This window comes from Scleropages formosus, chromosome 1 (genome assembly GCF_900964775.1).
Source record: "Scleropages formosus chromosome 1, fSclFor1.1, whole genome shotgun sequence".
Taxonomy (NCBI): domain Eukaryota; kingdom Metazoa; phylum Chordata; class Actinopteri; order Osteoglossiformes; family Osteoglossidae; genus Scleropages; species Scleropages formosus.
The window spans coordinates 48,526,448-48,541,190 of NC_041806.1; the positions used below are offsets into that span (position 1 = coordinate 48,526,448).

The 14,743-nt window shown below is 40.2% G+C and overlaps 2 protein-coding genes across 2 annotated transcripts; both read right to left on the minus strand.

Annotated features, from left to right (window-relative positions):
• On the minus strand, window positions 1-7,440 carry mep1a.2 (meprin A, alpha (PABA peptide hydrolase), tandem duplicate 2). The gene is made up of 14 exons (XM_029254920.1): window positions 7,376-7,440; window positions 7,239-7,263; window positions 7,077-7,130; window positions 6,626-6,666; window positions 6,411-6,486; window positions 6,141-6,258; window positions 5,633-5,808; window positions 5,211-5,432; window positions 4,693-4,839; window positions 4,239-4,454; window positions 2,609-3,055; window positions 837-998; window positions 532-745; window positions 1-151 (listed from the first exon to the last, which is right to left on the minus strand). Exons 1-14 carry the CDS (start codon window positions 7,436-7,438, stop codon window positions 1-3), a joined length of 2,112 nt encoding a protein of 703 aa, XP_029110753.1. The 5' UTR covers window positions 7,439-7,440.
• A 1,718-nt stretch (window positions 7,441-9,158) lies between these two features.
• Window positions 9,159-13,773, minus strand: LOC108920377 (meprin A subunit alpha-like). Its single transcript, XM_018729104.1, has 13 exons — window positions 13,750-13,773; window positions 13,636-13,660; window positions 13,426-13,482; window positions 13,283-13,323; window positions 12,402-12,477; window positions 12,172-12,289; window positions 11,616-11,791; window positions 11,098-11,319; window positions 10,853-10,999; window positions 10,432-10,647; window positions 9,697-10,158; window positions 9,352-9,522; window positions 9,159-9,217 (listed from the first exon to the last, which is right to left on the minus strand). Exons 1-13 carry the CDS (start codon window positions 13,771-13,773, stop codon window positions 9,159-9,161), a joined length of 1,794 nt encoding a protein of 597 aa, XP_018584620.1.
• Window positions 13,774-14,743: the final 970 nt, after the last annotated feature.

The following is a 14,743-nucleotide window of genomic DNA, read 5'->3' on the forward strand; positions in this document are numbered from 1 at the left end:
TCAGCGCGATGTTCGCGCAGCCGCAATGAGAACCACAGTCAGCACGAGCACACCCACTGCCCCGCCCATGAGCGCGCCCTCGATCCCGCCGTGAAGCCTCCGAGTCTCGCATTTCTCTCCCGTGTAGAAAGTGGTTTGGCTGGAGGGACACCTGCAGACAAAGCCCGGGAAAAATAAAATTAAATCACATTGTTTTATTTCGAAAATTTTATTTTTCTTATATTGGCCATTGTTTAGCTGACACCTTAAGGGCAGATAATAAACGTTACATTGATCTACCGATATCAAATGCTAAATGAATAAATGGGTAAATTTTATTGTATTGATTCATGGAAAGTACCAAAGCATTGATTCAAAGGTACTACAGGAAGTCAGGGACCATGTATTGATAATAAGTTGATGTTTCACATTTGGATCCCCCATGCGCAAGCATTGTCTTCCGATTTCTGTGCATTACACTAATGGCTCTCTTTAAATATGAATTTGAAAAGAAGTGAAGTGGAAAAGTATGTGAGAGGTGTTTGAGCAGACCTGCAGGAGGCGCTTCCATGTCTTGGGACACATATCCCTCCGTTAAGACAAGGGTTTGGCCAGCACGGGTCACCTGGAGCAGATCGAACCCTGCGATGTTTTGGGATCTCAACAGAGCTCCCATGATGTTCCCCAGACTCCAACACTGGCTGCTTAATGGCACTGGTGGGCTTTGGTATGATTGGAACCTCTGACATCACCAAGTGGGTCAAATCTTAAACACAACACACATACAACAGTCATTCTGAACATCACTTCTTCACGTGACCAGCATGTGACAAGGCAGTATGTTCTGGAGGTTTCACCTTCGAAGTCGACGAAGATGATCAGGTCGTCATTCTTCAGGAAGCTTCTTCTTTGTAGCTGCTTGTGAGAAATGAAGGTGCTCCACCCAAAGTCTTGACCTCTGTAGCACTGACAGGACTCATCCCATGTCCCCTCTTTCATTGGTCTATCCCACTGGGAGTCTGTGTCTAAGAAAAATTAACAGCACTTTTTACATTAACGTTTACATTTACATTTACTCATTTAGCAGACGCTCTTCTCCAAAGTGACGTACATCCCAGAGAAATACAATTTGTGCATTACATTAGGGGAAAGAGAGACATGGAAGAAAAGTTAGTTTGCTTCTTTCCACTTTATGCACCGATGTTCATCGCACGAGTAGGTGCATAAAACTCAGAATAGCCTTTACACAGCCGCTACTCCTGTATTGTATGTAAATATTTGTGTACCTTTAAAAAATGTGTAGGAAGGTGATCAGGATTAGTCTATCCTGAGTTTTGTAAACCTACTTGTGCTATGAACATTGGTAACTAGGTAGTAGCTAGGAGCAGTTCTATTGATGGATTTGTAGGCAATAACCACGGGCTTAGATTGTCACATATTTAATCATTTTTATTTTTAAAATCAGGATTTTAAAAATGAATAAAAATTTAAAATTTAGGTGAGAGGGGGTCCGGTGGCATGGAAGGTTTGGGCTGTGCCCGCTCTCTGGCGGGTCTGGGATTCGAGGCCTGCTTGGGTGCCTTGCGACGGACTGGTGTCCCATCCTGTCCCAGTTATTTTCTAGAAGCATAGATTACTTTTCTAGAAACATATTTTTCTAGAAAAGAACTGAAACATGGTAGCCATTGGAAGATTCTGGAAGGCACCAGAACATTTTAGAAAGTACTAAAATATTCTAGGATGTTTCCATGCTTTTTAGAATGTTTTAGAATGTTCTGGGAAATGCAGAATATCTGTGTAATTTTTTGTGTTAATAAATGGCGTTTAAAATCTCTCTGTCACGGTGAAGCAGGATGTAAGGACCCAGGTGCAGGGTCCTTCGTCTGGATTCAGAGGATCAGGCAAGTTCTCGATGTCAGGGACAGGCGGGTGGTCGGTCGATCGGCAATCGGGGTCAGAACGAAGATCCATGGACGTGGTCAAGAAACAAAGCGAAGTGTCCGGAGAACGTGAACTAAGAACTGGAGATGAGCGAGGAGTCACAAGGAAGGGCGGTTGTCTCCGATGAGATTCCGCAAAGGTATGGAAGCTAAGGAGGGTCTTTTAAAGGGGGAGCAGTTAGTTAGGTGCTGGAGCAGAGTCAGGTGTTGTCATTTGAGATATGGGTGTGGATGTGACACTGTCAATATAGTGTTAGTTATATGTGGGAGCAAAAAATTCTCGTAAAACTTAATAAAAATAGTTAAAGCAAGATTCTGTGGCTAAAACTGACAGTCTAGAACAGCTAGTGGTATTTTTGTAATCAGTAAACTGTAATCATAATACCGCAAAAACCAACATAAGTAAAAACTTTAAAAAGTTTTGTTCCGTTGTGTTATTTTTAGTTATTTTAAATTAGTTTTAATGTAGTTTTTAACTAGCTTGAAATGATTAAGAAATGTTAACACAAAACTTACAGTGCACGTTTTGTTTATTATTGCTGTTTCCCAGACTTGTAGCCTCACTTGTGTTCATAAACAGAGGAGACATGCTATTCTAAAGGAAAAGGGGAGATATGCACCCTGAAGGAAAATAAAAATGTTCTGAAGAACCACGTTAGCCAGGTACTTTCTAGAAACAGGTGACCTACTAGTGGTGAAACTCCTGCTGGAAGACATTCTTAGCCGCACGTCAGGATCCTGGTCCATTGCTGTGATGGTGGCCTGTCTGTCGGCAGAAGGCCACTCCAGTACCCCGTCATTTTCACCACTGCAAAGGTGGAAGTAGAGGCCTAGGTAGCCCTCTGACAAACTGTCCCTGCCATTAGGGTAAAGACGAACCCCGTAGCCATATCCCTCTGGGCTGTAAAATCGCTCGCTCACAACGCTATGCCCGACAGGGCTCGTGAGGAGGAGATGGGTAAAGTTGTGGATCATCCAGGTGGTGCTGGGGCACGCTGTTTCCATGAGGGAGATGTCGTCGATGAAAATACTTCCCGCCAACTGGGCTGAGCCCACAATGCCCTGGAAGATGTAACGGAATTTCTCTCTGACATTGAGTGCCACATGAGTAATCTTCCATGACTCGTCACCATCACCTGAAAAAGAATATTTTACATCACCATCTGAACCCACTACAAAATTCAATTAATGTGCTATAAATTTCAAAATTGTATATATTTTAATTATTTTATTTTTATTGGGGGTTAAAAACAATACAAAGTATAATTAGTACCATATTCCTTCAATTGTAAGACACATGCTTTTTTCCATTTTTAAACATTTAAAAATAAAACAGTAACTGAAAACTCGTGTTAGATTTGACCTCAATTTTTTAAATAGACCTTAATTTGGACCTTAAGGTGCAGTTTAAAACGTCTTCAAAAAGACTAAAGTAAGATGTTGCATTGAAATGGAATTGTTGGAAAGTTTCATTAAATGCTTCATACATTGCCAGTGATGTCTGCATTTTTTCTTTTTCATGGACATGCATCTCTAAATTTAGACCACACACACACACACACACACACACACACACACACATTTTCGGAACCGCTTGTCCCATACGGGGTCGCGGGGAACCGGAGCCTACCCTGCAACACAGGGCGTAAGGCCGGAAGGGGAGGGGGACACACCCAGGACGGGACGCCAGTCTGTCCCAAGGCACCCCAAGCGGGACTCGAACCCCAGACCCACCGGAGAGCAGGACCAGGTCTAACCCACCGCGCCCCCTAGTAATTTAGACCACATCATATTATTTATTATTATTTATTATTTTTATTCTTTATGGAGCGCTCTTCTCACGCAGTGACACAGAATGCTTTAACACAGGGATACAGCAAGAAAAATTGATACAAACAAAGAAGACAGTCAACTAATGGCTACCATAATGAAGATCTTATTATAGAGCTATAAGTATACCTACTGGCCACCGGGGAAAGGAACAAAAACTCCCAACTGAAGGTTGAGGGAGAAAAAACCTCTGGGGGTCCACGGGCCAGTGGTTGCCCACCCCTCCTGGGCATTCTAGAAAGTAACAATTTGTAAGCCAGTGTTTAACAAGTAATTATAATGTTGGTAAATGGCATCTTGGATCCCCAGCTCGGCATGGAACCATGGACTCCGGCATGGGCTCCATATTATCAGTGGAGTCTCAAAATGGAGTAAACGTGGTATTTAAGTATAAAAATAAGCAGAGCTTGTTAATTTGTTGTCCATAAGGTAAACGAATCTTACTCTAACCCTAATGAAAAGAAGTGCCTTAAAAAGAAAATACAGCACCTTTAATAGTATGCACTTTCTTCATTTTCCGGACGTTTCCTGTCCCGTCATCCGTCTTCGTCCAGATGACTAGCTGGTCACCAGGAGCTCCTGTGAACTTGTAGAAGAACTGGAGGCACTGACGGCTTCTCTTGGGGTACAGAATGCGGGACTCCAGCAGGGCACTGCTGCCCACAACCAATCTTGATGTGTTGAATTGCATGAAATATCCCGCATCTATAAGTAAATGTGAAGCAGACCAAAAATTTCCAAAACACTGCTGCACCGTTTATCAAAAGTACAACCAGGTCAGTTTGGCCATGCTGGCTGGACTGTTGGAGTATGTAGGTTTAGAATTAGGTGTAGAAAATGGAAGCTGGTTTAACAGGTAGGTTTCTGTTGAAACATCATTATGGTTGGAAGTAAGGTTTGCTGGTTGACTGTTTGATGAGTTGAAAATTGACATCCTCCTGACCTTGACACCGGCCTCCCAGGGTGTGGTCGTCCTCTCCAGCGCTGCTCAGGGTCTGAACCCAATCTGCATCATCTTCCTCATTCTGGATCATGCCACAGATGTTTATCAGCTCAAAGGCACACTGGTCCAACAAGGTGTGTGTGGAAGCTGAAACAACAGCATTTGATGACCACATTGACAGCAATCTGACCCTATAAAACAGGGTGATCAAACTCGGGGTGTGAATAAAGATGTATTGAGGGGGGTCTGTGCTGGTTTTTGTTCCAGTAATTTACCTATGATTCCACATTTATGTTCACCGTTAGGCACATCTATATATTTACACCAGTTATTCTCACAATGTACTATTGTTTTTTTTTTTTTTTTGCAATTTACAAATAGAAGTCTGATCGTTCAAATATATCCAGGAGCTAGTTATGCTAACACTGTAATTGAGAACAGTAGTTAAAACAAAAACCAACACACACACCTGGGGTAATGGTTCAAGTGAACTTCCTCCACATAGCATTGCGACTCACTGCAGTTGTACATTCGGTTCAGCCTTTGCAGGTCGATGGCACTGAAGTCCAGGCGCTGTCCAATGACATCGTTGAATGCTGGGATGGTAGTGGTGATGGTGGGTACTGTGCTATTCTTGTTGAAGGAGAGTGGCCTATAGTGCATGATTGACTCATAGTCGTAAGGCGTGTTCAGATCAGTGATGAAGTCATCTGCATACTTGACAAAGTTGTGCTCCTTCCCTGTGAAAAATTGACAATCTGAAATGCCAGGTGAACAAATCATTCCGAAATCTGTCTGGTTATTGTCTCAGTGCTCCTAAATTGTGCTGTCTGGAGAGGGCTGCTAGGTTTTTTTGTGAAAACAGATGTAAAATAAATCCATCAAGGTAACTAAAAAAGCCTTTGTGCAACTTTTACCTGCAATAAGTGAAGAAACTCACCCTCGATGATCTGATCCCACCAGATTTTCACGTAGTCATCCCGATCCGTCCTGGATTGCTCATGGTAAAACCCCAAAGCGTGCAGGAGTTCGTGCTCTACGATAGCCTTGGTGTCACACCTCTCACCGATGGAGACATTCTGTCCCTCGTGCAAGTCCCCCACAAATGACCAGCATCTATGTATGTCAATAAGAAGGTGCAGTGATTGCTGTTGGATATATTAAAAGTTATTGAATGCAGTAGAACAGGAACAGCTAGAAAAGCATCTTGTTTAAAAAAAACAATCTCTCAAAGCTAAAATGCCCTTTAGTTAAAAAAAAATCATATGTCAAAATAGCTTGAGTTTAAAAATGAGACACAGGACAGCCTTGAGAGGAGATTGCTTTCCACTTAGCTCATCAAATTCTAATCTCTCCTTAAGGCCTTGATGTTTTATGAAGCCATAAACTGTGTGAGAGCATGAAGTTGGGCAAAAGTTGCAGTCATTAATGTTTTGGCTCAGGTTTACCCATCCAGCTTGGTAAAGGAGATGTAGGTGTTCTCTCCCTCGTAGGGCTTGAAGTCCACACAGGATTTCAGGCGATACATCTCCATTGCTTGGAGAATTACACCTTTTGCATTCAAGTCTAAAGAAGATAATAAATATGATTTAAAAGCAGTGGGAGTGAACTCCATGATGTTATTACACAATGAATTCCTTGAGCATATAAGTATATATATATATATATATATATACATATATATATGTTCCCTATTGCTTCTGGTGCTGTGTTCATACCAAGAGAATCTGTTAATATGTAGGGAATTGGAAACTTCCATCTTGCAGTCTCATCCAAAATTGCATTTCTTCTTAGCTAATAAATAAATACATACATATAAAGAAAAACACACATAGATTCATTAGAAAAATTCTGCGGAACCTTCAGAAAGAGGATTATCAACACATCCCTGTTTGCTACAGAACATTTTTTGAATGTTTCGTTATTTACTTACATCAACTGCAATGTCTCCTTCGAAAAGAGGTCTGTTTGATTCTGAAATACAACAATTTTTTTTTTTTTCCAAACTTAGAAAGACATTTCTTTAAAGAATCAGATATGCAATTTGCTAGTCATATTTGTAAAATATTTACATTTATCCATTTAGCAGATGCTTTTCTCCAAAGCAACTTACATCTCACAGAAATATAAACAATGATATATATATCAAACATTCAACACAATAGAAATATTTTTAATCAAACACTTATTGGAAAGTTTTTTTTACATGTATATGTATTAATTCAGCTGTTGTTTTTCTCCAAAGTGACTTTGACTAACAGTGTTAAGCTACTCACTAATATTTACTTATTTATAGATACTTCATTAACGTTCTAAAATAATCAGCTTTATATCTACAGTTAAAGTGAAGCTGAGACGACCATAAAACTGAAAAAATATCTTACCAAGATTTATGTCAGGAATATCCTCACGCAGTTCCCCCGCATCAACATCATTATCTACTTAAGAAATAATGATGTAACTAAAATTTTCCATTTAATACTAAGAACATTTACACTTTTTCAATCACAATACCGATTTTGTATATGCAAGAAATGTCTTCATACCGTAGACGGCTGGAACAGCCTGTATCTGAAATATTGAAAGAAAAATCTCATTTTCATGTTCATTGTTCGTAGAAGATATCTGCAGAGGCAATATTGCCATTCAAGAGTTAAGTAAGAACTGTCTAAAGTCAGTGTACCTGGAGCACGAAGAATAAGAGAATAAAAGCCTTGAAGAAAGACAGAGAGCTGAAGGAGTCCATGTTTAGACTGTGAGACGTGTGTCTGAGTGGCACTCTAAACATCACTGTAAATCTGGTCAACCCGCCGCCCTTTGGACTCCCCAAATTACTGCATATTACAAGACGGGTCAGAGATCATGTGTCTCTCTTCACAACATGTGTTGTGTGAAATTGACACTACATGGCCTTAGATCTGTCAGCATTTGGCTTCTGTTTACTGTCTATTGTTACTTTACCTCTCTCACACACACATTGTCTGAAACTGTGTAAATGGCTCGTACCACACACCTGAAAGGGTAGCATGTCATGAAATCTGTTTTAATGTTTTCTGGAGACAAATGCAGGACATGTACTTCATGAAATACAGGTGGTCCCGACTTACAATGAGGTAATGTTCTGCAAAACCCATTGTAAGTCAAAAATATTGTAAGTTGAAAAGGCATTTAATACACCGAATACATGCCTCTGCGTGACAGTTAACTACTTTGTTTCCTGTGGTGTCCTTGCGGTTCATGACATTTGTCTCCTTTTTCTAACTAGGTTTTATATTAAAATATATCATAATACAGGTGGTGCAGTGGGTTGGACCACAGTCTTGCTCTCCGGTGGGTCTGGGGTTCGAGTCCCACTTGGGGTGCCTTGCGACGGACTGGCGTCCTGTCCTGGGTGTGTCCTCTCCCCTTCCGGCCTTACGCCCTGTGTTGCCGGGTAGGCTCCGGTTCCCCGCGACCTCGTATGGGACAAGCGGTTCTGAAAATGTGTGTGTATATCATAATATATTTGTATACAATATATCATTTGGTGCATTTTGATGTTTAAAACTAATGGCCAGCAGGTGACAATATGGCGACAAAATGGTATTTCTGCAAAGCACTAATTAGCATTTTGTGCTGTTCAATAGTTTTTAGCATGTGTTGTCATGGATATTGGACTAGGGTTCAGGTTCAAGGAGCAATTCCTGTTGCTCATGCACTCTTTAACAAGGTACATACAGCTACCTGAATTGATTTAGTAAAACACCTAGTAGTGTTTGTGCCCGTAAATTTGTGTACAAATCTGTTCAGTTCACTTAGGAAAAAACCATCTACTTAACATAATAAGGGCAAAAATAATTATTTTGTAATTAACAGTGTTGCCAACGTAGTCTTGCATTATAAATCTACTGAATATTCATATGAAAATGACAGTCCAAAATTTGCAAAATTGTTTCCTTTAATTCTGAGTGATGTACAAGTACGATACAGAGGAAAGGCATTTAGAGCAGAATTATCGGTAGAATCATCAGTATCTCAGTTCTCAAAATTTCTAAGTTGTATAGCTTGTTTTCTGTGACATTAATGTTATGTGTAATATGTCTGATGTAAAATGGAAAATACGCAATGGTTGAAAAATGGTTCTAAACTGTACTGGAGTTTCTCTGTAAATTGGAACAGCCAAGGAATTTATTCCAACAAAACACTGTCAGCTCAGGACTTTTGTCTGAGATCATTTCTGTGATGATTTCTGGAACACTGTAGAAAGTGAAAGATACAAGATGTAAGTCCCATTGCAGTAATATCTGGCTATGTTTTAATTGTGCTTTTTACGTAAAAATTAAAATTAAACACCGAACATTACAAGTTTTTTTTGTCATTTTTCAGTTTATTTCTCATCTCTGTTATATTGCCTTTAATTAAAGTAAATTTTCTCATCAAAAGCAGTGAGAGGCCACATTACCTTAATGGATCTTCAGAGTGATGATCTAGGGCTGGTCTGATTCAGATTTCACAGGAACATCGGTACTGATCAGAGGGGTGAGGTCTATGTGAACAAGCAGAGAATATTGCTGGTTACTTCTGCTTAAGTTCATTGACCACATGGTTTTAGTTTAGATATGCGATATTTAGAGATGAACTATGTTTTCTTATTGCACAGTTATGATTTAATCACGTTACCTTCAAACTCAATGAAGAGAATCAGTTCATCATTTTTAAGATAGTTCCTAGTTTTGAGGTCATAGTGAGTGAAGAAAGCATTCCACCCCCATGTCCAACTGCGATAACAGTCACATGATGGGTCATAGGTCCCTGTGATGGATGGCTTGTCCCAGAATAAGATGTTTGAACCTGAAAGAGATAAAATATCATATTGAAACCACTGTCAACAGAATATGAGATACCATTGACTATCCTAATCACAACAAATTTGAGAAAAATAGGTTGTGATGCTCATATATGATATATGCAATAAATTTTTTATGTTTGACAGGCATTTTCCACAATTCTGTCGTGAGTACATACCAGGTATGAGTTGGTTGCCATTGGTGGTGAAACTGAATGAAAAGGACTGCCTTTGTTTGATATCAGGGTCCTGGTCAAGAAGAGTTATGGTGACTTGTCTGTTTCCTGCTGGCCACAGCAAGGTGTCATCATTCTCACCACTGGTCAGATGGAAGAAGGCTCCTATGTATCCCTCCACGTAGGAGTTGGGTAGGAGCTGTATGCCAAACCCATACCCTTCAGGGCTGTAATAGCGTGGGCTCTGGATGTACTCTCCCACACCATAGCTCGCCATGTAGTGGCTGAAGTTCTCGATTTGCCAGACACCACTTGGACAACGTGTCTCTACTAGGTTGATGTCATCGATAAGGATCCCGCCTCGGGAATTGGTTGGATCACCTCGGATGCCTTGGAAAGCATATCGGAATTTCCCATCCATCTTCAATGGTACATGGGCGATTTTCCATGAGACGTTGCTGTCACCTTGGAAAATATTTATTTTTGGATTTGGTTTTTTGCTGTCATGTGATCTCCAACACTGATACACCCCCCTCTCACCATGTAGACTGCTTTTTTAACACATTACAGGTTACACAGCTGTCAATGGAGTAGCTAGAAGTCATTCTGATAATGGGTCTGCTGTATCCATAGATATCAGTCTACTTTGAGATCAAAACCAATCGCTATTAAAAATTCATGAAAGCCAGTCATGTGATTTCTTCTTTGCTATACAGCCTTGAATCACATTGGACTCACCAGTAAATGTCCCTGCTGTGACGGAGCGCTGGACTTGACCTTTTTTGTCCTCTTTTCTTGCCAACACTTGGAGCTTGTCTTTCGGGCTCCCAGTTATCTTGTAGAAGAACTGTAGACATTGCAACTTCCTCTTAGGAGACAGGCTTCTGGACACCAAGAAAGCAGAGTCACCTGCTCTTCCGCTGTCCGTTCCAAAATACATGAAAAATCCAGAATCTACAGAAATTCAAGAGTAAAATTTTGACCCACATTGTCAGCACACAGGAGACTACACTTAATCAACAATGTGTTTTTTTTCTGCAGGTTATGCACCACATATTTAAGATAATGTCCAAGAGTGAATTTGCAATTATGTGCTAAAATGTAATGCAATCATTATGTAACTGAAATGGATATTTATTTCATAGTCGTGATCCTTTACCTCTACACTGGCCACCCAGAGTGTGGTCATGTGATGCAGGAGTGCTCTTCGTGCGCAACCAATCGCCATTATCATTGGGGTTCTGGATCATGCCACAGCTGTTGATGGACTCAAAAGCACACTGGTCCAGTAGTGTAAGGGAAGAAGCTGTGACAAGGTACACATAAATTTTGATGTTTTCCAAGAATAATTTCTTTAAAAGCAAGCAGAGCAGGTATGGGCAAATGTGAGGAGGATATACTCACTGCAGTTATACATTCTATTGAGCCGCAGCAAGTCAATGCTGCTGAAGTCATTGTACTGCCCAAGTACTTTTGTCAGTGCAGGGTCCTTGGCAGTGATCGTTGGGTAGCGCGGATCCTTGTTGAAGGAGTATGGACCATAATGCATGATGGACTCATAATCGTAAGGGGTGTTTTGGTCCATTATGAGAGTGTCATCGTATTTAACAAAATTGTGCTCCATTCCTATAAAGTATTAAAGGGCAGTTTTACAAGTTTTACACATTTCCCAAAAACAACCTCTCCTACATAACAAATAAATCCCTGAGAGCTGTTACCACAGTTTTGAGTGTATCATTAAAGATTCCAAAAGGGGAAGGAGGTTAGCTTGAGAACTACGGGTGAGATAGTATCACTTAGCTAGCATTGTATGGATTTGTTAGTACTGTGTGAGTTAGCTAGCCGTGTTTAGCATTGCTGGCATGTTTGACTTATCCAGCATTCTGTGTTTTTGCAAACAATGTACTATACTGGACTCTCACCAGGAAGAACCTGATTCCACCAGATGTCCACGTAGTCATCCCTGTCAGTGCGTGACTGCTCGTGGTAGAAACCCAGGGCATGCAAGAGCTCGTGCATAATGGTGCCTTTATAGTCGCAGCTCTCACCGAGGGAAAGCTGTTGACCTGTGTGCTGGTCTCCAACCATTGACCAGCACCTGTGCCAACAGCAGCGTTTGAACATGTGAACACTATTCTGGTATACTGGGTCTTTTTGGGCTGTGACTCAGGTGAACGGTTTTTTAAGTGTAAATACATCACTAAGGCTACAGCTCCTCAGAACTGGAATTGTCCACAACAAATGAGTCACAGAAGCTGTTATCAACAGCAGACTCCAAGACTAAGCTTCAGGAGGTAGAGAATCAATTATGAACAGTGAGCATCTGATCTAAGAAATATGGGAAGAAGAGCACTGGTTGTGAAAAAGAGACTGGACATTTTACCTCGCAATTTCCATTTCTCTTAAGTAGTCAGACAGTATGCACAAATAACCATATAGTACTATATTTTAGCCCTTTCAGGGTGTAGAGGGACATACCCATCTAATTTCTCAAATTTTATGAAGCTCTTCTCCCCCTCGTAGGGTTTGAAGTCAACACAGGACTTCAGGCGATACATTTCAAAAGCCTGAAAAATGACCCCCTTGGCATTCAGGTCTGAAAGACAATCATTTCAGAGTTATTTAAATGATTTCTCTTCTTTTGGCATTCTCTATGACATGAAGATACAGTTCTATTTTGTTTCATTTCAAAGAATATAGCTGATTACCTAGACTGTCACCCAGGATATAAGGGATGGGGAATTTCCACCTGCTTGCTGGGTCTATAAGAGCATTCCAACCAGGCTGGATAATAAAAAAATCAATAATGAATAAAATTAAAAATTAAAATTAATAGTGTATTACACTACAAATATGCACATAAAGGTGTATTTTTTAAATCAGTGCTTCAACTACTGTCATAATGAGGTCAACCAAGTTCTTGACATACATGTATAATGGGATAGCTGGTAGTGTAGTGGTTAGTGCAATTGCCTTTGAATGCAAGGGTGGTAGGTTCAATCCCCCACTCTGGTTGTTGTACTCTTGAACAAGGTACTTACCCTATATTGTTCTAGTAAAATTACCCAGCTGTCTAAATGGGTAAATACCTTAATATTGTAAGTTGCTTCAGAGAAAAGTGTCAATGAAATTAATAAATATGAGTTCAGAGACCCATGGCTTCATCATTCTAAAATCAAAGAATTGGGAACATCAAAAAATTGTAACTTTTAACTGTTTTCTTTTTGTAACAGTAAATAATGTTGTGGAACAAAACAGAACAGCAAGAATAACAATCATCTTTTCAACACAGGTAAGCCTTTTGTATTAAAGCTGTTAATAGTTAAGCAGCTGGTGGATATTAGATGACAATTACTTGTTACTTATACACTGTAAGATAGATATTCTTTTATAGCTGGTACATAAATGGCAGTTTATTGTACTTGACCTTTGTTTTTGAGATTAAATAAGGTCTGTAATAATTAATTACATATTTTTTTCTTCCAGCGGACATTATCTTTATAAAATATTCTATCAGATAAGCTCACAACATGTTTAATGTACCTCATTCCTTATTTGTAAGGAAAAATTGTAATTTGTGACAACTTACAGGTAATGCAATATCCCCCTCAATAACAGGTGTTTTCAGTCCTGAAAGAAACAAAATCTTAACACTAAACTTGACCTTAAACTCATTAGACCAAGCACTCAAAATTTTGCACTTAAATTTTCCTGTTGGTAATGTTAACGTACCAGAATTGACAAAAGGAATGTCATATCTTTTCGGCTTGTCCCCATCAATTGCAAAAGCTAGAAGGGTTCATATCATGTTATAATAAGACAAAATATTGATGATCAATAGCAAATTTTCCTTGCCTCTTCAAATCATTACTAAAAATTCATTTTTGCATAAAACTGGCTCTAGATATCTCAAAATTGTAATAGGGAAAACCAATACTTTACATTTCTCTTTGGACAGTCGCTTAATCTGCAAACAAAAAGAAGAGAGTAAAATTGTTAAAGGGTTATTTGTCAGCCTGGGAAGCTCAACGATGAAGCCGTAGGGAAGTAACGTACCGTGAAGGATGATGAGAAGGACATCAGTCCCACCACCCAGAGAAATGTGAGGGGTCTCATTCTGCAGAGGACAGGAGACAGGTGCTTCAGTGCTCGTCTCTCTGTCAAGTCATGTACCACTTTGGGGACAAGGAACTTTTAATTATAGGTTATGCTGCATGCTCAGAATCCCAATAAAAATTATGGGTGCAGCCTTTGACCAGGTACCAAATGAGCATAAAATACTGCAGCATCGACAAGACCTGACAAGAGCTTTAATTCACACTTTTATTTGTGCCAAGATTGAGCAAGTTTAGATAACAGTAAATGCCCTACTATCAGCAGGCAACCTAAAGGTCTGAATCCAGATATAAATGAAATAGAACAACCCTATTAATTTTGGCACATCTATTAATGATGCTTTAATAGTGCTCTTAAATGACTGTACAGACGATCCTCGACATATAGGGTTACGTTCTGATAAACCCATCGTAAGTCAAAAATGCATTTCATACACCTAACCTACCGAACATCATAGCCTAGCATACGTGCAATGGCTATTACAGGCTTGCCGCCTTCAAGCTGGTCAATTATGTTGAGTTTCTCCTCAAGAGGAATTGCCCTCCTCTTCTTCTTCTCACCGGTAGCAGGAGACACAGATGGGTGTTTTATAGATATGATGAATGCACAAAACACAACGTAGATACGGGGGTATCCAAAAAAAAAGCTGGCAACACGGAACACTGTAGAGTATCAGTTGAATACACTAGTGACCACGTGACAGACTGGGAGATGCGGATCGCTGCTGCTGTCCAGCATCGTGAGAGAGTATAGCGATGCATATCACTTGCCCAGGAAAAAAATCAAAATTCTAAATTTGAGGTACGGTTTCTACTGAAGGGGGGCGTGGTGGCGCAGCAGATTTGGCCTGTGCCTGCTCTGATGTCTGATATTTGAGTCCCACTTGGGGTGCCTTACGATGGACTGGTGTCCCATCCTGGGTGTGTCCCCTCCC

Coding starts and splice junctions, on each gene's coding strand:
- mep1a.2 (XM_029254920.1), bottom strand. CDS start 7,438: ATGGACTCCTTCAGCTCTCTGTCTTTCTTCAAGGCTTTTATTCTCTTA. Junction 4,840..5,210: donor GAACCGAATGTACAACTGCA/GTGAGTCGCAAT, acceptor CTGTTGTTTCAG/CTTCCACACACACCTTGTTG. Junction 152..531: donor CATGGAAGCGCCTCCTGCAG/GTCTGCTCAAAC, acceptor CTTTGTCTGCAG/GTGTCCCTCCAGCCAAACCA.
- LOC108920377 (XM_018729104.1), bottom strand. CDS start 13,773: ATGTCCTTCTCATCATCCTTCACG. Junction 12,290..12,401: donor TATCCTGGGTGACAGTCTAG/GTAATCAGCTAT, acceptor ATTGTCTTTCAG/ACCTGAATGCCAAGGGGGTC. Junction 11,000..11,097: donor CAATAGAATGTATAACTGCA/GTGAGTATATCC, acceptor ACCTTGTCACAG/CTTCTTCCCTTACACTACTG.